A 22,898-nucleotide genomic window follows, 5' to 3' on the forward strand; every position below is an offset into this window, starting at 1 on the left:
ACCAAGCTATTCTTAGTGCTTGAGGTGAGGCAATATAGACATCCTTAGCACTTGGGGGCCAACTTGCTCCAACCGAGCTATGGCTGAAGGAGGGAAAGAGAGAGAGAGAGAAAGGAAAGGGGCAGAGAAGCAGATGGTAGCTTCTCCTGTGTGCCCTGACTGGGAATTGAATCCAGGATATCCACACGCTGGGCTGACACTCTACCACTGAGCCAATGGCCAGGGCCAAACAAGGTAAGTTTTTAAAACAGTTCTTACTTTTATGTAAAGTGGCTTTTAGCTTAACAGGAGATCTTGTAAAAGAAATATTTCACTATCTCTCCTACCCTTCTAAATATGTGAAAAATAAATATATTTTAAAAGCATACCAAGATTAAAAAATCCAAAAGAATCCACATACACAAACTACCATAGCTAATAAACAAATTCAGCAATGTGACAAAATCAACATGAAAATCAGTTGTTTTTAAACACCAGCAATAAATAAAGCAAAAAAGAAAAACTTTTAAAAACTATTTACAACAGCATCCAAAAGAATAAAATATTTAGAAATAAATTAACTAAGGAGATGAAAGACTTGTACATAAACCTACAAAACACTGCTAAAATAAATTTTAAAAGACTTAAATAAATGGAAAGACATCCCATATTCATGGATTGGGAGACTTAAAAATTATTTCAATTAATAGTTTCAGCTTTATGCCAAAATTATAAATTTTGTGTACAAGTTAAAATAAGTGAATACTGCTAATACATACCTCGGCACATAGGTGGAAATAGCAAAGAAGTATAGTTGCTTCAGAACACGTAATAACCAAAATGATAAACACCAGAAATAGGAAGCCAAACATGTAATACATTTGGTGCGACCTACAATCAAACATGCCAAAATAAAACTATAAATATTTTATCCTTAGCACAGTAAAGGACACAATTTTTATTTTTCTTGAACTGAAAATGTTTGCTTTTTCTCCCAACTAATCATAGACAAATTCTCATAGGTTTAGACAGTGGTGGGGTGGGACGGAGTTGGGTAGGGAAGGAAGGATACGGCAATATCATGGACTTTGCCTTCCTGCTCGGGTAGAACCTGCAACTCTCATTTGCTTAAATATATGCTTAATCTATTTGTCTACTGGTGAGTCTGATAAATTTTATAAAAAATTAACAGAAAGGCAGAGGCAAACTAAGGAATGGTTGCATTTACTATACATATTTTCTTAACACATATGATAAAATCAGTTGACTTTGGAAAATATTGTAACAGTTAGAAGAAAGGAGGTTCTAATCGCTAAAATACTCAAATTTAGTTTTCACTTTATGCTACCTCAAAGCTCAATACTTTCTGTAACATAAGTTAATGTGATCAAACAACTACTATAATATACTGCAGTGTATATATCCTAATAGAGTGGCTCAAAATTACCAGTGAGTTTTTCCACCCAAATTAGAAATCAGAGAATGAAGGACTTGGGATAAGAAAGGACTTTGAAAGGTTAGCTAGCTCAACCCATCCTCCAATGCTTGCATGGAACTCCTCTCTATCAGGGGCTCAGAGTAGCTTCTCTGAAGCAGTATAGATTACTTTTCTAAGAACATAAGATTTGGAGACACTTAGTAAGTATGTGACACAGAAATTACTTAACTTTCAAAGCCTCATTTTCATCTCTGTAAAATGCAAATAATAACTGCCTGAGAATTAAGAGTAAAAATTAATAAGCCCTCAATTAGTAAAAGCTATTATCACTATTATTTTTTTTCTTTGGCCCTTAAGATTTCTGATTATTGAAGAACGACTTACATTTGTAAGACATAAACAGTAATCCATACAAACAAAAAGAGAGAGCTAGTACTACATATAACAGTAATGGGAATAAGAGACTTAGTCCTTAGCTTACCAAATACTATTCAGAATGAAGAAAAGCTGTATAAAGATGCACCCAAAGGGCAAAATCCCTCCCATAACAATACCAGGCAATGGCTTTGTGTAGAAGGACTGTTCAGGAATCTGACGTGGAATCTGATTGGTTCGAACTGGGTGTTCAATGGCCTTCAGTAAAGAAAGAAAAAAAGGATTCATAATTATATATCTATTTCAATATTTTTTTCTGTACTAGAACAAACCACCACTGTTTTCAGCAGTTGTCCACTGACTAATGGCTTTACACAAAGTGTGAAATACACAGAAGGAAAAAATAGAGTACTTGGAAAATAATAGTTAATAAAAAGGTAGAGTTAAGTTTTTCCTTTTAAATATATACTGTCAGAAATCAGCTGGCTCTGAAATTACTGTCAATGTTACTTTTATTTTGAAATGCACAATGTTATCTTTTATTAAAATTGTTCAATTTTACTAAGACTTAAGAATGTGAAAAAGACAATAAATGGCTATATGAAGCTTTATAACCATAAAGTATGGGTGATGTTCTCAATTATTCTTTTTCATAACACACTATATAACAGTATAAAAAAACCTAGAATCTAAAGTACCTGAACATAGTTACATGAGGGGAAAAAGGGCACATATGTAAAAATTCAAACATTCAAAACGTGTATCTAAAGTTTTTGTGATGATACATCAAAATTTTAAATCTATCAGTATCATTGAGATTACTTCCATGGAGTAGATTATTTTATACGTAGCTATATGTGTATATTGCAGTCACTATATATCTTTAATTTTTATATTTTTAGAATTTTAAGTACTTAAAAAATTTCAAACTGTGTCAGTTTACTATTTGCATAACATAGGTTTTAAATCATAAATTTAAAAAATGCCAAAGAATTGAAGAATCTGTTAGTGGACTGGCACGGTAGATGCAGTGGAAACTATGGAGCAATGCAGTTTCTTCCAAAGCATTCCAGGTCGCCTCACAAAATACTCTCCAATATGTTATTTTTTTTAAGCTTGTGGACTGAATATTTTCAGAGAATAGCAAAGACAATAAAGTGAAGTTAAAGGACAATGAAGAATAAATTCTCATTTTCTTCTTAGTGTGGGAGTAGATAGAAAAGGGAAGGAGAGGTACAGAAAGGGAGAAGGAATTGAATCTTTTTTTTTTTTTTTTTTTACAGTGACAGAGAGAGGGTCAGAGAGAGTGATAGAGGATAGGGACAGACAGGGACGGAGAGAGATGAGAAGCATCAATCATCAGTTTTTCATTGCGACACCTTAGTTCACTGATTGCTTTCTCATATGTGCCTTGACTGGGGGCCTTGGGCAGACCGAGTAACCCCTTGCTTGAGCCTGCGACCTTGGGTCCAAGTTGGTGAGCTTTGCTCAAACCAGATGAGCCCGTGCTCAAGCTGGCGACCTCGGGGTCTCGAACCTGGGTCCTCCGCATCCCAGTACGACGCTCTATCCACTGTGCCACCGCCTGGTCAGGCAGGAATTGAATCTTGATTATAATCTTCCTTAAAATCAAGTATTAGCAGGTAAACATATAAAATTTATTTCAAAGCTACATATTTAAAAAATTGGTAGTCTTATACTCACTTTGTTTACAACTTCACTTCCTAACTTATACACTTGGTTTACTTAGTTAATAATAAAGACTAGAAATACTTATTGCTAAGGGAAAAAATGCATACTTTTTAATTGCAATCAAACTTTGAAGTCATTAATTTTTTGTGAAATCCAGATGTCATAGGATGTTTATATCTTTTAGATAATGTTTTTGTTTTTCTTCTTTCAGGGGGATAGACAGATGGGAAGGGAGATGAGAAGCAATAACTTCTAGTTGTGGAACCTTAGTTGTTCATTCATTGCTTTCTTATACATACATGCCTTGAAGCAAGGGGAGGGCACTACAGCCAAACCAGTGACCCCTTGCTCAAGCCAGCAATCTTGGGTTTCAAGCCAGTGGCCTTTGGCTCAAGCCAGTGACCACAGGGTCATGTCTATGACCCCACTTTCAAGCTGGTGACAACATGCTTAAGCTGGCAAGCCAGCACTCAAACCAGATGAGCCTGTGCTCAAACCAGTGACCTCGAGGTTTTGAATTTGGGTCCTTAGTGTCTCAGATCAAGCTCTATCTACTCTGCCACTGCCTGGTCATTCTTTTAGACACATATTTTTTAAGGTGGCATATGCTAGTTTCCAGTTAAATTTCATTTGAATAAGTTAACACCTATAAACTTACATTCTTCTTAAAACCAAAGTATGCACCAATAAATGTTAGAGGCACAGATATGCAGAACCAAAGGGCCAATATGGCAACCAGTGTTCCAAAAGGAATAGCTGCTGAAGATCCTTCTCCCCAGAGAATCAGATTCATTATAAAGAAGTCAGCAAACACAATCCTGAAAGACAAAATAGGCTTTTATATAAAACTCGTTAGGAGCAAAACAAAATAGTAGCAATCATATGTAATAATAATAATACAATTTCTGTGTTATATACAAAGAGAGTAGAATTCCTGATTCATGGGGTATATGAATTTAAAACTTCAGTAGAAACTGCCAGTTGTTCTTTAAATTGGTTTTGCCTGACTTAAAATTCCTACCAGCAACTCCTGAAAGTTACCTTTATGCATTTTCATTATGCTTGGGACTGTCAGATTTGTTGTTTTAATTTGCATTTCCTACTGACGACTGTAGCTGAGCATCCTGTGTTTGCTTCTTAGATCTTACCTTTTTTTTTGACTTGCTGGTTACATCCACCACTCATTTTTCATTTGGGTTGAGTGGCCCTTGCAAATTCACGTATGTCGGCTATTTATATACTCCAGCAACTACCTCCATGTTAAATATCTTGTTCTCTCAGTTTATGGCTTTTTATGAACCCAACATTTGAATATGTGTACTTAATTCCTCTCAGTCTTTCTTCTATAAGTAATTTTTAAAAACATGACTGTAATCATACTACAATTACTTCTATATACCCCATACAGTTGTTAATATTATCAAAGTCATCAATTTTTTCCTTTATCCTTTGGGTAACAGGTTTAAGAGAAGAAAGCCTTTCCTAACCTGCGATAATGAAAATAACTCTTCTATATTTTCATTTGATTGTTATGTGTTACATTTAGATTTTAATCTATCTAGAACTGATTTCATGTGTGTGAGCGAGGTAAGAACAGAATTTTTCTACCTTCATATAGACAATTGTCTCAGCATCATTTAACAGTTCCTCTCATTTGTGATGCCACATCTAGCATGTCTCTAGGTATACATGGTCTACTTCTGTCTTCTCTCTCCTGCCAGCCATAGGACATCTCCAAATTCCTTCATAATACTTAGTCTTCTTATCAAATATATAGCACAGTGAATTTGTTTCTCTTACTACATAGTTAATAAGCACTGTAGACTTGTCATATGGATTGTGCCTAATTTGAGAAGTTATTTCAGGTACCATAAAGGTTTTCTGTTGCTAACACTCTTCCTACAAAACCATCACTAGCATAAAACATTTAATTCGCTATTCATGGTATTCATGGTATTGGAATATTAGCTTACATCTAGCCATTTTGCCAAACTCTTATAATTCTACAAGTTTTATATAGCTGAAATTTGTTGACATTCTCTGTACACAAACTATGTTACCAAAAAATAATATGCTCTCCAGCTTTTTGAAATGTATTCTTTGTTTCATGTTATGACTAGAACTTAAATAACTAAAGCCACAAAAGTGATTTAATAAAAATGTCTCTGGTGTTTCACCATTAAATGATGCTGGTTTTGAATTAGAGATGAGGTTTTTATTAATATAAGAAAGTATTTATCCCTCCATTAAATTCTTTTTGAATCAGGAAACAATGTTTAATATTATCAAATGCCATTTTATTGTGTCTACTGTAATAATTATATGTAGATTCATACTATTAAATGATCGTTCTTTTCCTAGGTGAACATCAATTTCCCTTGCTCTGGTATCTTGGGTTCTTGGCTCTCTCTCTGCACTCTCTCTCTAAAATCTATCCAAAAAAAAAAACAATTAAAAGGAATATAAAAATATTTCATACCTAGAGGTACTTTTTCCAGATAAAACCAATAGTAGTCATTCTGCAAGCATTTATTAAATATTCACTTCATTATTCCAATTATTTATTTATATTACGTATTTTTACATGAGAGTAGGGGAGATACAGAGACTGACTCCTGCATGCACCCCAACTAGGATCCACCTGGCAAACCCCTCCCCCAAGGCTGATGCTCTGTCCATTTGGGGCGACTGGCAACTGAGCTATTTTTAGTGACTGAGATAGAGGCTCCATGCAGCCATTCTCAGAGCCTGGGGCCAACTCAATCAAGCAATGGCTGGGGGAGGGACGGTGGAAAGAGAGAGGGAGAAGGGGGAGAGAAGCAGATGGTTGCCTCTCCTGTGTGTCCTGACCAGGAATTGAACCCAGGACTTCCACACACCAGGTCGATGGTCTACCACTGAGCCAACCGGCCAGGCCCTCATTTTACTTCTTTTAAAAAATTTAATTCATTTTCTTGAGTACACAGTTTAGAGACAGAAAAGATTAAAGACTTAAGGGATTAAAAATTTAAGAACTATATACAATATGCTATGTTAAGAAAATTATTATGGAACCCCTGTTGCGGGTCAGAGCATCTTGGGCAATGGGAGAAGCAGCAGTGGCCAGACAGCCCAGGTTCATAAAGACATCCACCCTGCCACCACGATGCCTAAGAAGAAGGTCAGCTTCACTGAAGGGGCAGTGAAGGAGCCCAAGAGGAGACTGGCGAGGTTATCAGCTAAACCTGCTCCTGCAAAAGTGGAAACGAAGCCCAAAAAGGTGGTATGAAAAAATATATCTGCAGACAAAAAAGTGCAAACAAAAGGGGAAAGGGAAGCAAATGGAAAACAGGCTGAAGTGGCTAACCAGGAACCAAGAGATCTACCTGCGGACAACAAAGAAACTAAAAATGAGGAGAGTCCAGCCTTGGATGAAGCAGAAGAAGCCAATCAAGTCTGATTACATCATGCGCCATGTCTTATCAGTGGTCCTTGTCTCCCTTCTTGTACAATTCAGACGAATATATATATATATTTTTTTTTTTTCATTTTTCCGAAGCTGGAAACGGGGAGGCAATCAGACAGACTCCCGCATGCGCCCGACCGGGATCCACCCGGCACGCCCACCAGGGGGCGATGCTTTGTCCCTCTGGGGTGTCGCTCAGTTGTGTCCAGAGTCATTCTAGCGCCTGAGGCAGAAGCCACAGAGCCATCCCCAGCGCCTAGGCCATCTTTGCTCCAATGGAGCCTCACTGTGGGAGGGGGAGAGAGAGACAGAGAGGAAGGAGAGGGGGAGGGGTAGAGAAGCAAATGGGCGCCTCTCCTGTGTGCCCTGGCTGGGAATCGAACCCAGGACTCCTGCACGCCAGGCCGACGCTCTACTGCTGAGCCAACTGGCCAGGGCCCAGACAAATATTTTTATAAACTCTTTTGTAAATGCAAGTTTTTTAGTAGCTCTAGAAACACTTTTAAGAATGAGGAGGTTCTACTTCATCCCATTCTTTTAAGTATAAACACTTTCTTTTTTAAAAGGTGAAATAATTTGCTGGTTATTTTTTGGTACAACTAGAAAATAGTGAGATATTGAATATGGGAGGCTTTGATTTTCTTGGGTGTCAGCTTAATATTTCATAGGTGGGGATAGTTTTTATATCCTATAATACAAAGCATACTAAATGGCAATTTGGATTCAGTCATGCTTTTAATATGTCTTGAACATTTGAAATTACTTCTATTGCCATGGTTTTGGTATAATTGTTTCCTAAAGAAAACCACTCCTTGACCTTGGCTCTCCCTGTCAGAATTTTGAACATTCCGTAACATCTTCGGTGTGGGAGTTCAGTGTTCCTAGTAACAATGTTAATGTGCTGTGAAAAGTTGAAAATTTGATTATGTAGTATATATGATTATTAAATTGTGAATTAGTGGGACTCTGATGTAACAGTATAGCAACATTTGAAGATATTGGTACCTGATACTCTATTAAAGAAAATTAGACTCCAAATTTTAAGCTGGAAAGTCACTGGAATAACTGTTTAGAAAAGAATCACAACTCTATGACTTAACATTTTTGGTACGTATGTTAAGAATTGTGTACAAACTGAAATGTCTGTGTACTTATCCTCAAAACAACCAATAAAATCTCAATTATGAAAGAAAAAAATTATTATGGAAAAATTCACTCACCCAGGACATAAAAATGATGTCAATAAAACATTTGTTTTCCACTTCTCACCTCCAAAAGCTGTAAGAAAACAAAAATGGCATAATATACAGACTCTTCTACAAAGGAATATTCTATAGTCTGGTACTAGACAAACTGTCAGATGGCAGTGGGTGCCTATAGAAAATGACACTAGCAAATTATATGGTATTCCCTAATCAAGTAATCCAAATCAGAGATGCACATCATAGGACTGCCCTGGGTAAGTCCTGCTCTAAAGATTTTTGTTTCAGCATAGAATAAATCTAGCATCAAAGTCACCCATACCTGGTTTTCTTTTCTATCCTTTTTTCTATTTCAAAATAAAACAAACCCTTAAATTCTAAGCCAGTTTCAATAACAGGACTGGGTAGAGAAAGGGCATACTGAAGATTCTCATTTATCTTGAGGTCTATCTCAGAATTTGTTACAAAACCAAGAACCCTAAAGCCTGACATGCAACATGTTTAGATTTTACCAGTAAGTCTGAATCTTAAGAATTTTTTAGCATTGTAGTTTCCAGTAGGATGAGGGTGAGGGTGGAGAGATCAGTGTGTCATATCAGGTGATGAAGAAGAGTAGGTTTATGACCACTTGAGAGAACAAAGTTACTTATGAATATTGTACTCTCCTTTGCTCCTTTTCTAATTTTTTTCCCACTTAAAAAAATAAAAAACTCAAGTACATAGAGTAAAACATGAAAGTACTCCTCTGCTCTCAGTTTAAAAGTTGGAGAGGAAACTGGCTGAGATCTGAGAACCTGGATTGTTTTAAAAACTGTTAACAGATTATAAGCAAATACCACTTGTCCTAAAAGAGAATGACAATTATACGTATATATGATTTGAAGTCACAGCATTAGAAGTAAAGAGACTATGGTAAAATTGTTAATTTTGTTTTTTGTTTTTTTAAATGAGAGGAGGGGAGATAGACTACTTCCTGACCCCTGAGAGGATATGCCTGGCAACCCTGTCTAGGGCCAATGTTCAATCAACCAAGCTATTCTCAGCATCCTGGGGCTGACACTCAAACCAACTAAGCTATCCTCAGTACCCAGGGCTGATGCTGGCACCAGCTGAGCCACTGAGTGCGAGAGGAGAAGAGAGAGAGAAGTGGGGAGACAGGGGAAGAGAAGCAGATGGTCACTTCTCATGTGTGCCCTGACGGTGCATCAAACCCAGGACATTCGCACACTGGGCCGACGCTCAATCCACTGAGCCAACTTTCCAGTGCTAATTTTAGTTTTAGTACAATCAACATTCAAATATTTTTTTAAACATTAGAAATTATTCTAGCCTGACCAGTGGTGGCACAGTGGATAAAGCATTGACACAGAACGCTGAGGTCGCTGGTTTGAAACCCTGAGGTTGCTGCTTCTGAGCTGGGCATCAGTGTGAGGTCGCTGGCTTGAGTGGGGGATCGTCCACTTGATCTCAAAGCTCGCCAGCTTTAGCCCAAAGGTCACTGAAACAAAGAACCCAAGGTTGCTGGCTTGAGCAAAGGGACACTTGGCACGGCACCCCGTCAAGGCATGTATGAAAAGCTCAATGTACAGCTAAAGTGAAAGCAACTATGAGTCGATGCTTCTCACTCTGCATCTCTCTCAAAAAAAAAAAAAAAAAAAAAAAGGTATTTTATGACTGGAGCCATGTAATAGCACCTCTCAGAACACTCTGCCTGATTTATATGGTACCTAATCTGTAACTGGGATATCTTAAGAATGAAGTGGAGTTAAAGGGGATTCATCTGGGATGAGGGAGTATGGACTGAACTTCAAACAGAGGGAACAGCATGTGGAATGGTCCTCAGGCAGGTGTAAACATCCACTATCCAATAGAAGAACTGAAAGAAAACACAGCTGAACAGTAAGAAAGGGGATGCTTATGTGCAGGCAGCGGTCCAACTATATCTCATATGTATTAAAATACATATGATCACCCTAATTCTGAGTCTTTTAGTAAAGCATGAAAGAAAAAATAGACTGGACAAAATACACAGAAATTGAACACACTTACATATACATACATATAGGACTTCTCATCATCAGGAGAAAATTATATCTGGCAAAGTCTAACTGATATTCCTATGTGGGGTTGAGAATCAAGCCAACCACAAGTTAAGGCCACCTATATAAACCCAACTGTTTTAGCTCAAGCCTTCTTCATATCAGCCCTAGCTCTGTCCCTTCTCCGGTACTTCACTTCACAGATTCCCTCTGGGACCATCTCAGTGGATTTCAGGATTCCTAAATCAGTCAACTCTGGCAATCACTGACCCAGGCACAGCTGCTTTCTAAGTCATCTACTCATATCCCATCCTTACCCTGTGGCCCTGATCCTTTCTTTCACCGAACTTTATTTTTGCAAGAATACAAGAGATTGCAAGTAACTATACTACAAAAGTAATTTACGTCAGGGCTCTTTAAAATAATGAGGTCTTAGTTTACTTGAAATAGTTAATTTTTTTAAAATATTAAATTAATGGCCTGACCAGGTGATGGCGCAGTGGATAGAGCGGCAGCCTGGGATCCTGAGGACCCAGTTTCGAAACCCCAATGTTGCTGGTTTGAGTGGGGCCTCACCACCTTGAGAGTGTGGGACATGACCTCATGGTGGCTGGCTTGAGCCCAAGGTCGCTGTCTTGAGGCCAAGGTTGCTGACTTGAGCAAGGGGTTACTTACTAGCTCGGCTGGAGCCCCTGGTCAAGGCACACATAAGAAAGCAATCAGTGAGTAACTAAGATACCACAACGAAGAACTGATGCTTCTCATCTCTCTCCCTTCCTGTCTGTTTGTCCCTCTCCCTCTCTTGCTTGATTAAAAAAATTATATAATTACAAGTATGATTTCTCTTGTGTAAGAAAAGGTATTCCTGTATATATTACTTGTTGTAGTGACTAAGTTAGCGATACCCATTTGAGGGCTTTCTTCCTTTATACTCTACATATGTTTCCATGATGTAGCAAATCTAAGTTGTTCAGCCAAACTGGTTAAGTCAAACTTAAAAGAAAAAAAGAGAGGATGGAGGATAAGCAGCACCTAAATTTGCTTTACTGTATAAGCATTTTGAACAAATAAATCTAGGGATAGCCATCCACTTCACAAGTTTCTTTTAAATAAGGAAACATATCTATAATACATATTGTTTAAAGAACATCAACAACCAGACAATAGGCTCAAATGCATTGTTGTAGCAGACCCAATCCCTGATCTGACACCCAGTCAGGGTGCTTTTTACTCACACTTATAGAATCTGGCAGCAACATAGCCTGCAGGCGTGCCCAACAGCACCCACAGGACCACAGCACAAGTCATCAATGCGCCTCTGTTGGCAGGTGACAAAAATCCCAGGCAAGCAAAAACTAAAAAACAAGTAATTTAAAGTTACAAATTTTATTAATTTTCTTTGTTGTGAAGTGACATAGATTCTACTCTTTAAAAATAATAAACCAGGCCCTGGCCGGTTGGCTCAGCGGTAGAGCGTCGGCCTGGCGTGCGGGGGACCCGGGTTCGATTCCCGGCCAGGGCACATAGGAGAAGCGCCCATTTGCTTCTCCACCCCCCCCCTCCTTCCTCTCTGTCTCTCTCTTCCCCTCCCGCAGCCAAGGCTCCATTGGAGCAAAGATGGCCCAGGCGCTGGGGATGGCTCCTTGGCCTCTGTCCCAGGCGCTAGAGTGGCTCTGGTTGCGGCAGAGCGACGCCCCAGAGGGGCAGAGCATCGCCCCTGGTGAGCGTGCCGGGTGGATCCCGGTCGGGCGTATGCGGGAGTCTGTCTGTCTCTCCCCATTTCCAGCTTCAGAAAAATACAAAAAAATAAAAATAAAATAATAATAGTAATAATAATAATAAACCAAACACAACTTCAGGAAAGTACACTATCTTACCAGGCAGCCACACTGAATCTTAGTAATACTTGAGGTACTATGATCATACATAAGGCAAGCTCCACTTCTGAAGTTCCTTGTCAGGGTCCATAAGACCCCACCTTTCCCGTTATCAGAGGAGGTTGACTGAATGCTCATGAGTACTTTCAGCTCTTCTAAGATTCAAATACAGCTTTTAAAACTAACAACAATAAAAATATTCCCACTATGAAATAGTCTTACATTTTGTTCCTTTTTAAAAGGTCCTCTGGGGTAAAAACTTTTAACATTCAACATAAGAGATAAGACAGGACCTAACCAAAGAATAATATAGGAAAAAAAGATTTCATAGTACCATTACCTTTTTGAACAAGTTACTCTGAAACACCTGATCAATGACTCAGGGAAATTCTGGCTCACAACCTTATTCAGTTGGTTAGTTTTATTTGTTCTTCCCTATAGAACCCTCTCTACTAATAAGAATAAAAATATGATCTTATCTTTATAGCGACTTCTAACTTTAAGCTAGGACTCAGAAGTTATGACTTGCATAGGAAATCAAGTGGCTTTCTAATCCCAGGAGCAAAAAGTTCCTGGTGTTTCCCCTTCGGTGTACATAACCAAGCAGGTGTCCACACACACCTCCTCAGCACAGAGGGGGCAAGAGGAGAAACTCATGATCAGCAGGACAACGAGGGTAATAAACAATCTACCAGAATACCAGCTTCAGGGCACCACCTTCCCCAGTGCCCCTAGGACTGGGAAAGAGAAATGGACTGTTCTGAAGCAGAGTTCATATTCAAACATTTAAGGAAACGGGTCCCTATCGTTTCCTAGTTTAGGTTCTCTGAAACTGTCCTTCCTCACAAGTTCATCTCCTAGCTGACCCCAACAAAGACCAGACAGTGGCAGAAGGCAGATCCAAATAAAATTTTAAAGAATTTTACCCTCAAGCATCTGTTCTGCTCTAACTTCACCCAGGCTCTCTGGGAGTCTAGTGCCTTCATGCTGTGTCCAGGTCTCTTCGTGACTTCTCCCATCCTACCCTCTTCAGCTTAACACACCTGCTATATGTAGCCTGCCCTTCCCACCATGGCTGCATTTCCTATCAAAATATAGATATATGTTCTAGCTAATCTTCAAGCTAAGTCTTCCTACTGAACCTGGAAGTATAAATCAGTAGTTCCCAGACTTATTCAGGTACCAGACATTTCAAAGTGATTAATATTCTTTGTAATATATTTATGTAGTTATGTCTATCATAAAAACTTGGAATTTTATTAACAGAAAATGACTTTAGTATTACATATTTAATATGTCTCAAACACAGGAACAAATGTTCACTAAAAAAATTATTAATCGGCCTGGCATGTGGGAGTCCTGGGTTCGATTCCCGGCCAGGGCACACAGGAGAAGTGCCCATCTGCTTCTCCACCCCTCCCCCTCTCCTTCCTCTCTGTCTCTCTCTTCCCCTCCTGCAGCCAAGGCTCCACTGGAGCAAAGTTGGCCCAGGCACTGAGGATGGCTCTATGTCCTCTGCCTCAGGTGCTAGAGTGGCTCTGATTGTGGCAGAGTGACGCCCCAAGATGGGCAGAGCATCGCCCCCTGGTGGGCATGCCGGGTGGATCCTGGTTGGGCACATGCGGGAGTCTGTCTGACTGCCTCCCCATTTCCAGCTTCGGAAAAGTACAAAAAAAAAAAAATTATTAAAAGGTTAGTGGTTTCTAAATTCTTCCAGAAATATTCATGTTACTGTTCATCAATGAAGAAAATGTAAGAAAAATGCAAAATTTAGAAAATTTATTCATAAACATTTTTTTTCTTAAAATTAGGAAACCAGAAGACCACAGAAACAATGCTTCTTCAGAGATACATTATCAGAATCACTCCTATGACCGATCAATACCTCTAAGCGAGTTTGATTAAAAAAAAAGTGATTATTCTAATTGAAAAAATTTTAAGTAAAATTCCTGAAGACTATCAGGTAGGACAGGAGACCTTTTTTTTGTAGGAAGATCTTTCCTGAACATTGCTAGAGAAAGAAAGAGGTCTTGCTTCTTAAATCCTTCCAAGATGAGAAAGGTATTTAAAAAAATTCCTGCCCTATCCACTCTTCTTCTCCTTTGCCTCCCACTGAAGCCAAAAATGTCTTGGAATCCTAATCATACTGCTCCAGGTGAGGCAAGACAGTCAGCCTGCGTGACCCTGGTTCCGGGCCGCCCAGAGTCAGACCCAGATGGTGTCTCAGGACCTAGTCATCTGCGGCTCCAGTGCTGCTATGACAAAGGCTTGGTCTCTATGCTGACGAGAGACATGAAGAGTCATCAGCTAATCCTACCTCAAGTCACATACTGCCAAAACACATTAGAGGGACAAATTAGCCTACCTACCTCACTTAGAAAAACTGGTTCTCAAATATTAAGACAAAATGTTTCTACTTCATTTGCACTTAACACTTACATAGAGTCACAAATGTCATAATTAAAATCTGTGTTCCTGATCCTAGAAAGACTGATAGCAGCATCCCTTTTCTTGGAGGACGGAATATATCACCATGAACTAGTTTCCAGCCAAATTCTTCCTGAGCATCCTCCTAAAAAAGGAACGAAATTGCTTGTTATGTGGTATCACCAAGACAACAAGATATCCATTGTTGAATACACTGATATAAAAACATTGTTTAAAACTTACAAACGTTGATATTTATTTCAGTTTTGACATATAAAGTTTAACTCATAGAGCTTAGTTTCCTTGAATTATTTCTAAAGGAATACTGTGTGTAAAGGTCTATAAGTATAGAGAGAAATACAAAGACAATGTGATATCTACTTAGTTCTAGTCTAAGCTTTACCATCTAACTTAATGTCTTTTTAATCACACTATCCTTTTCAACCTACATTCATTAATCTCCAAAATAAATTAGGTCTCACAGATCCTTTGCTGGTATATAAACTGGGAATTAGACTCGACCTAATCGCTTACAAGAAATGTACAAATTGAAGTTTTATAGAAGTACAAGGGCTCTAAATGGATTAAATTTCTTTTTATTGATTGATTTGAGAGAGAGAGAGAGAGAGAGAGACTGAGAGAGAGAAGCAATCACTTGTTGTTCCATTTAGTTGTGCCACTGATTGCTTCCCATATGTGCCCTAGTGGGGACTGAACCCGCAACCTTGGTATCTTATGAAAACACTCTAACCAAATGAACTAACTGGCCAGGGCTGAATTAAACAAAATTATTATCTGAAATTGGCTTCAAAATAATTGAGGTGAGAGTAAGTAGGTGAGATTCTACAGATAAAACAAAACTGAACATGAGTTGGTAACTGTTGGATCAGGGTTATGGATATACTGTCTTTGTTAAAATTATGGGGGGAAATTAATACATACCCCTTCCTTTAGGTGAGACAAGATATTGGACGAAGAACCATTTGATTTTTTTTTTTTTATTGAGTAAGTATACTAAAACATTCAAAGGATGTAAATGAAAACAAGTTTCCATAGACAGCCAGGTCCCCTTTCTTAGAGTGAACAAATGTGACTGGTTTCTTACTGTCCTTGCAGAGATAGATATTCTACCATACCCACATATAAGTAAATGCATGAATACTTTTTCTCTTTTTTCCCACAAACGGTACCATATTATATACCATATTTCATCTTTTCAGTCTAAGAATATGGAAGTGATTCCGTATTTGTTACATAAAGAGTTGTCTCGTTCTTATTAATGATAACAAAGTATTCCACTGTATGAATATTCCATAATTGAAACCTTCTATTATGAATAACATATATTTATTGTTTTAAGATAAAAAAGAAAAATAGTAAAAATTCTTTGCATCCAGATTAGTTTCTAGGAATAGAACTGTTGGATCAAACTACATTATAAACTAATATTGCCAAACTGCCTTCCATAAGTTATACCAATTTATATTCTCTTAAATTATGTATCAAAGTGTGCATGTCCTCAATCCCCGAACACATCATAGGGAAAATTTTGATTTCTGCCAATGAACCAAGTGAACAACCATGCACTGTGGTTTTAATTTGCTTTTCTCTTATTATGAACGATGCTGTATCTTTTTATGTTTCAGAGCCATTTGCATTTCATTTTATGGACTTTTTTCATGTACCTTGCCCAATTTCTTACTGGATGGCTGACTTTTTTGTTTTCAGATTTATTTATTGAGGAATTAAACAATTTGTGTTTGTGACAGGTGTTAAAATATTTTCCTATCTTTTTAATGGTATTTTTTGCTATTCAGATTTTTAAATGTAGCAATCTTTCATGGCTTCTGACTCTCTGTAATGTTTATTAAATTCTACCCTTCTCCAAGATTTTAAGATAACTTCATTTCACAGTTTTACATTTTCATTTAAATCATTAATTCTTTCACTGTAAGGAATAAAATTGGTCTCTACCATATCTTTTTCCCAGAAAACCACTCACTTTATCTGATACTATATTTCCAATATTTTTAAAAAATACACTTTTGTTAATTTCCAATTTTAGACTCATTATTATTATATATAAAAAATGTTTTTCTTGGAATTTTTTAGTTCACCAATTCTTCTAACTCTGACTGGTTTTTATTTACCGGTATTTATTTTCTGCTGAGGTATTTCTATAAAAATTCCTTCAGTAAAGGTCTGTTTGTGGCCACCTGTTTTATTAAAGGGTATTTTACCTTTATTCCTAAAAGACAGCTTCTATGGATACATGATTCTATGTAAAAAGTTAATTTCTCTCACCAATTTAAAGACATTATTCTGTCTTTGACCTTCTATTGTTAATTTGTTTATCCTTTGCAGATGCTCAGTCTTTTTTTTACCTCTGGCTGATTTTTGTCACAGTTAATCTAGGTGTGGATTTCTTTTTATTTCTTCTTTTTGGAATGCATTGTTTCCTTAAACTATGGATTCTTTCATCTGTTCTGGGAAATTCCTAGCTATTACTTTTTCATATATTTTATATTCTGTAACTAATAGTACTAGTATCTGAAATCTTGTATGTGAGGGGGCCTAAATCTGTTGTTTATTATAATTTTTGTGAATTTCTGCTAATAAACCACATTTGGTTGATCTTAAATTGTGGTAATCCTGCAGTTAAATCTGTAAAACTTTCCAGAAAATTTCTACATAAATCTGCCAAGAATCAGGTGGCACTTAGAAAGCTAGAATCACTTTGCTCCCGTCCCTTCGGAAACTGACATTCAGCTCTCTCACTAATGACCTAAGATTTAGTCTCCCAATTGGTTAAAGACTTTTTATAAGCATCGACCTGAAGGACAACTTCAACCTCTCATGTTGTGTTGCTTCCTGCTCTGGCCTCAGCTCACTTTTTTGGGGGAGGGAGCATGTAGTAGAGTAGGGGGAGTCTTTGTATACATTTCTTACCTACTTTGAGCTCAGCAATGCGCCAGCCAATCTGGTACCTAAAGGACTGACCAGTTTATTAATTCATTTAGCACCAATTATATGCTCAACACTGTTCAAAACACCAGTGATACTACAGTGAGTATACCAGAAAAATCCCTCTTTTCATGAGTATGTGTTCTTGTTGGGAAGGCGGACAAGAAACAAAATAAATAAATAAATAAAAAGTATAATACAGTACATGGTATAAGTGCTATAGAAAAAATTAGGAAGTATATGTGGGGTGGAGAACATGTAATTTTAATAGACTGGTCAGAAAGATCTCACTGGGAAAATCATGTTTCAGTAAAGAATTGAAGGAGGTAGCTAGCCATGTAAATATTTGAGGGATGAACAGTTGAGGTAGAGAGAAAAGCAAGTATAAAGGCCTTGAGGTGGGAACATCGTGACATGTCTGAGGAATAGCAAGGGGGCCATTTTGGCTGGAGCAGAGTTCCGACAGGAAATGCAGGGCCTTTTGGACCATCGTAAAGACTCTGGCTTTCACTGTGAGTAAAATGGGAAGGCACTGGAAGGCTGTCATTGGGAGGGAAATGATCTGATTTATGTCTGAACAGATCTGCTAGCCCGCCACAGTAAGGAACTGGAGGGAGAAAAAGAATGGGAGGCAGAATGGAAGGCATGCTGCCCTGACCGCATCCCATAGACACTCTGATTAAATTAAGAAAATTCCATTAACTTAGTCATTATTTGGAAATGCCAATTATAAACAGAGTATCTTGAAATTACTTTTAATAAAATATTTAATGAAATAATCAATAAACACCATGAAAAATGATTACAGAGTAGAAGTGCTGAAAAGCTTCTAAACATCATTTTCTTTTCTAATAAAAGAGGACAGAAAGGTTGAGGGGAAAAGGCAAAAAAGCTGGGGAAGAGAAAACAAACATCTGAGTTTTCTGTATTTATGACAAGTCATTGTGGTTCTTGTGGAAATTTTGTTAAAGAGCTGCTATGAAATAAAAAGCTATAAAATGTGTAACATTTTGTAACTACAAATGTATAATATAACTCTGACTATACCAAAAGGTTGAAATAATAAAAAATTTGGTTGAATTATTTTTTAAAAATGAAGTATACACATAAATAAAATTGTTTGGGAGTCATTCCATTCAACTTTGCTGATTCACACACTGGGTGTGTGCTGGGAATGGAGAACCTGATCGAGTTAACAGCACATGAGTGAAAAAAGAGGACGGCACTAGAGCCGTGTACCTATACCCATTCTGCACCAATCTACTGACACAGATGAGGCTGTAAACAGTTCAGTTCTGAATGCTGTGGTGACTTTCTAGAGAACACCAATTCTTAACAATTATTTTCTTACTTGAAACTGTGAATTAAGGATACTTTTGAGAAGACTGTTTTAAAAGCAAATTCTTTTTTTTTTTTTATTTAAGTGAGAGGAGGAGAGATACAGAAACAGACACCCGCATGTTCCCCTACTAGGATCCACCAGGCAACCCCAATGCTCTGGACATTTAGGGCCATGAATGTAACCAAGCTATTTTTAGCACCTGAGGCAGAGGCTCCATGGAGCCATCCTCAGCACCTGGGCCCAATGCGCTTGAATCAATCGAGCCATGGCCATGGGAGTGGAAGACAGAAATAGAGAGAGACAGACAGAGAGAGAGAGAGAGAAGGGGAAGCACATGGTTGCTTCTCCTGTGTGCCCTGACCAGAAATCAAACCCGGGACTTCCACACACTGGGTCGACAGTCTACTGTTGAGCTAACTAACAGGCCAAGGCCTAAAGTACATTCTGTCTAAAGCTATTATTTAAAACCTTTCTATACTGGGGAGATCACTTTGTAAAGTACATGACTAACCACTGTGCGTACACTTGAAACTAATACAAAATAATACTGAATTTAATTTTTATTGAAAAATAAAATAAACAACCCCTTTCCAAAGAAAATATAGACTATATTTTGAAGACCAAAAAATAGTTCAGATGTTTCACTCACTGTAGAATCCATCTGATTATATCTGGCAATATCTTTATGCAGTGTCCGTAGCATAATCATAGCAACCATTCCAGATAAGAAGAGGACAATGACCAAGGAATTCATAATGCTGTAGAAAAACACATGTCAGGGTTAATCTGTAGCTTAATCTTTGGAACATTAAAGCTCCTTTTTAAATTGTTCATCGAATAATATTAAAACAGCATTTTTCAAAATCAAAATTCTACCTAAAAGTCAACAAATTCAATGAATTGTGTTCTGCTATGTGTCCTTCTAGTGGATATATAAATTTACACACTTAAGTTTTGTGGTCTGTCAAGAATCAGAATTACTTCTGTCTGTGGTCAACATTATCAAACAACTGCTGTGCCCAAATTAGTGCCACACGAGCTACAAGGACCAATAAGACTATCTCTCTCTCAAGGAATGTACTAAAGAACAAATTTACTCAGTAAATTAATGAGTGTCAAAGGATAGTTGGCAAAGTAGGAAAAGGAGATTAATGACACCATGACCAGATTTCTAGATAAAGGTTTTCAGTCATGATTTTAGAGGGAATAATAATAAATAAACATAGTCATAACAACAGCAGCAACTGTTAGTACTGAGCACTCTTCCTCTCCAGGTAAGGTGCTCAAATGCTATTTCATTATCTCCTTTAATTCTCAAAACAGTCTCAGGAGACAGGTACTTCTAGATAAAGAAAGAATTTTGAAAAATTAAGTGACCTAGCCTGACTCATAACCAGTAATTTGAAAGCAGGTTTGAATCAGTCATTGATTCAAAAGGTCAGACTTTTGAATACCTGAGGAAGATTAGAGTGATCAGATGTTCAAAGGGACAAAGAATAAAGTACAGAGCAAAGAACAGATTAATCTGTAGTCTTACCTAAACCACTGAATGTGGGTATGAGGCATAGATTCCAGAATATAGTCCCATCTAGATGCCCACCTGATTTTTTTATCTTCCTACAGGGATTAAAAAACAAAGTATGTTAAGAGTCCAAAAATTTCAATTCTCAGCTTGACTTTCCATTCAGTCAACAAATGCAATTTCTCATTACCATACTTTTAGTTTGTCATGAATTTCAAGGAGTTTCAATTTATTCAAGTCTCAGGAAAATCAGGATGAGATTAAAAGTAATAAAAAGGCACCTAGGTACTCGTTTGTTTTATTTTAAATAATAAAGGTTTATTTTAGATGTCAAAATTTAGGACTATATTTACTTTTTTCAGAAAATTGAGTAATAACTTATTCACTTTGACATCAACTATCTACACCTACGAGACACTTAACTAGACCAGAGTCATAACCTAGATACACTGAACATCTGGCAGGTGTCACCCACACTGAGCTCTTAATACCTAGAAAGAAATATATATTGTTTATGGCACTAGGCTTGCAAAATTACACACTACATGGGGATAGTAAATGTCACAACTATATTGGACTGACAAAACAGTTTATTAAAAATAGAGGTAGAATACTGCCTAAGATCCTCATAAAATAAACTTACCTTCCTCCTAAAAAACTTCTCCATTAATTAAAACTCTCCCTTGAATTCCCTAAGAACCTATATAAAACATCTCCCATTAGAAACTCTATGTGATTATGTTGCTTAATGCACTGACAAACAATTCCAAAAATCAGCTGATTTAAAGGCTTATCTATTTGACAATCTTACTCATTAACATTTTTAATTAAAGTAGTGCAAATTTAAAATCAATTTCTGAGTTATATTAAAAGTGCAAACACACTCACCTCGAAGCTAACAGAGTAAGTATAGGCAATTTTGATCTCCCCAGAAGCCCTGTTACTTATATCCATGGGGGTCCCAGAGCAGTCTGGTTTATCTACATGGGTATGTTTGAAACTGTGGGAAGAAACATTTTGACAAGATGCTGATAAAGTGCAGTTTTTAAAAAATCAGTAAAGTAAAAGAGATTTAGTACATATTTCACAATGCTGCTGATAATCAAATGTGAAATTATTCATCACACTTAATAGTATAGTTACTTCATAAAAATAATGGTCTTAGTTATAATAATGTGTACAAATTATTACCAAAATTAGAAATAAAAATTTGAAAATACTATACTTAAAAAGTATTAAATAATTTAAAAAACAAAACACTGAGGGAGTTTAAATTAACTGCCATTTTATTATGGTGCATTTCTTCACCACCAGTGAAAATGTCTAAATCAATTCATAGGGGTGGAATGGGGTCATGGAGAAAATGAAATATTCTATCAGAAAAGAATCTCACAAATAATTGATAGTACTCTCACACTAAAACAGCCAGACAAGCAAAAGGATGCCCTTTTAATGACTTGTCATATACTGGCATCTAGCATTGCAGGGAGACTTTCAAAACGGCAGCACTAATCAGTTCATCTGGACCTCTGGTTAGAGGCCAAGTTGCAAATATCTGAGGCAATGCTTTTCCACTGTAAAAGAAAACTTTGTCCCAACCATCTCACATTCTGCATTCCAAGCTGACAAGGAAAGATGTCAAAACTTCCTAACTGAAAAAACAAACACTCACCTTGGCTTGACCACTTTATCATAACAGGAAAAAACCCCAAAACTTGGGAACAAATCATACTAAAGGGAGTTTTTGTAAAATCAATCCTGAAATGCCAGATTATATGATAGAAAGATTATATATAGACTGATTAAAGATAACATTAAATTAGGCCCAAAATATTTATCCTCTGGGTCTAAATTTCACTTTTATTTATTTACTTTTTATGTTTGTATAGTTACCTTTTTGGTTCAAGTTTAGCAGCCACTAATCTTGCTCCCATGGACCCCGTTTCAACAACATGGTAGTATATTTTGATGTCAACATGGTTGAAGATATAAAATGTATCTCTCTCATGAAATTCTGACTGTGGAACAGAACTTAAAATTAAAGGTAGAAAACTGGCTATATAAAAAAATTTAAATTAGTCACAAGTAGGAAAATTTAAACTTGGACAGGATTTTAATCCTTCCCCATAAAAATACTTAATTTTTAAGCTTAAACTCTTTTTAAGCCAAAACTAACTGGCAGAGCTACAAATTACACTTCTTTAATGTTTTAATTCTTACATAAAACTTAAGTGCTTGTTAAAAAGAATATATCTAATATTTTCTAGGTTTTACCACAATATAACAACAAAAAATAATTTTTTAAAAATACTACAGTATGAGCATGCTAAATCTTATATGTCTTAACACTTTTCCTCCATGGAAGTCTGTAACTTGTCTAAACCAATAACTTAAATTATTCAAGTGTCTCTGGTCAACTCTCACAAAGCATTAATCAATATAGCCAGTTTCAGGCTCAAGCTCATGTTAACTTCTACCAAGTCATATTCATTAAGAGGTTAAATTAGGATAATCTGATTACACAAAATTTAATATAATACATATCTCCAATAATTTTAATTAATTTCTATATTAATTCTTCTCTTTATTACTCTAT

General features: G+C 36.9%; 1 protein-coding gene and 1 pseudogene across 1 annotated transcript in view; one reads left to right on the plus strand and one right to left on the minus strand.

Annotated features, from left to right (window-relative positions):
* The window catches only part of TM9SF2 (transmembrane 9 superfamily member 2), a 69,395-nt gene that overhangs the window by 12,239 nt on the left and 34,258 nt on the right, over positions 1-22,898 (minus strand). Inside the window, exons 6-15 of the mRNA XM_066237322.1 lie at positions 22,196-22,320; positions 21,191-21,302; positions 20,318-20,397; positions 19,430-19,538; positions 14,487-14,619; positions 11,406-11,525; positions 8,150-8,207; positions 4,143-4,302; positions 1,899-2,050; positions 759-870 (exon numbers count right to left, since the gene is read on the minus strand). Of these exons, the coding sequence (XP_066093419.1) occupies positions 759-870; positions 1,899-2,050; positions 4,143-4,302; positions 8,150-8,207; positions 11,406-11,525; positions 14,487-14,619; positions 19,430-19,538; positions 20,318-20,397; positions 21,191-21,302; positions 22,196-22,320 (1,161 nt within the window). The remainder of the gene's footprint in view (positions 1-758; positions 871-1,898; positions 2,051-4,142; positions 4,303-8,149; positions 8,208-11,405; positions 11,526-14,486; positions 14,620-19,429; positions 19,539-20,317; positions 20,398-21,190; positions 21,303-22,195; positions 22,321-22,898) is intronic.
* Positions 6,630-6,923, plus strand: LOC136308307 (non-histone chromosomal protein HMG-14 pseudogene; annotated as a pseudogene).

The sequence above is a fragment of the Saccopteryx bilineata genome, chromosome 6 (genome assembly GCF_036850765.1).
Source record: "Saccopteryx bilineata isolate mSacBil1 chromosome 6, mSacBil1_pri_phased_curated, whole genome shotgun sequence".
Taxonomy (NCBI): Eukaryota; Metazoa; Chordata; class Mammalia; order Chiroptera; family Emballonuridae; genus Saccopteryx; species Saccopteryx bilineata.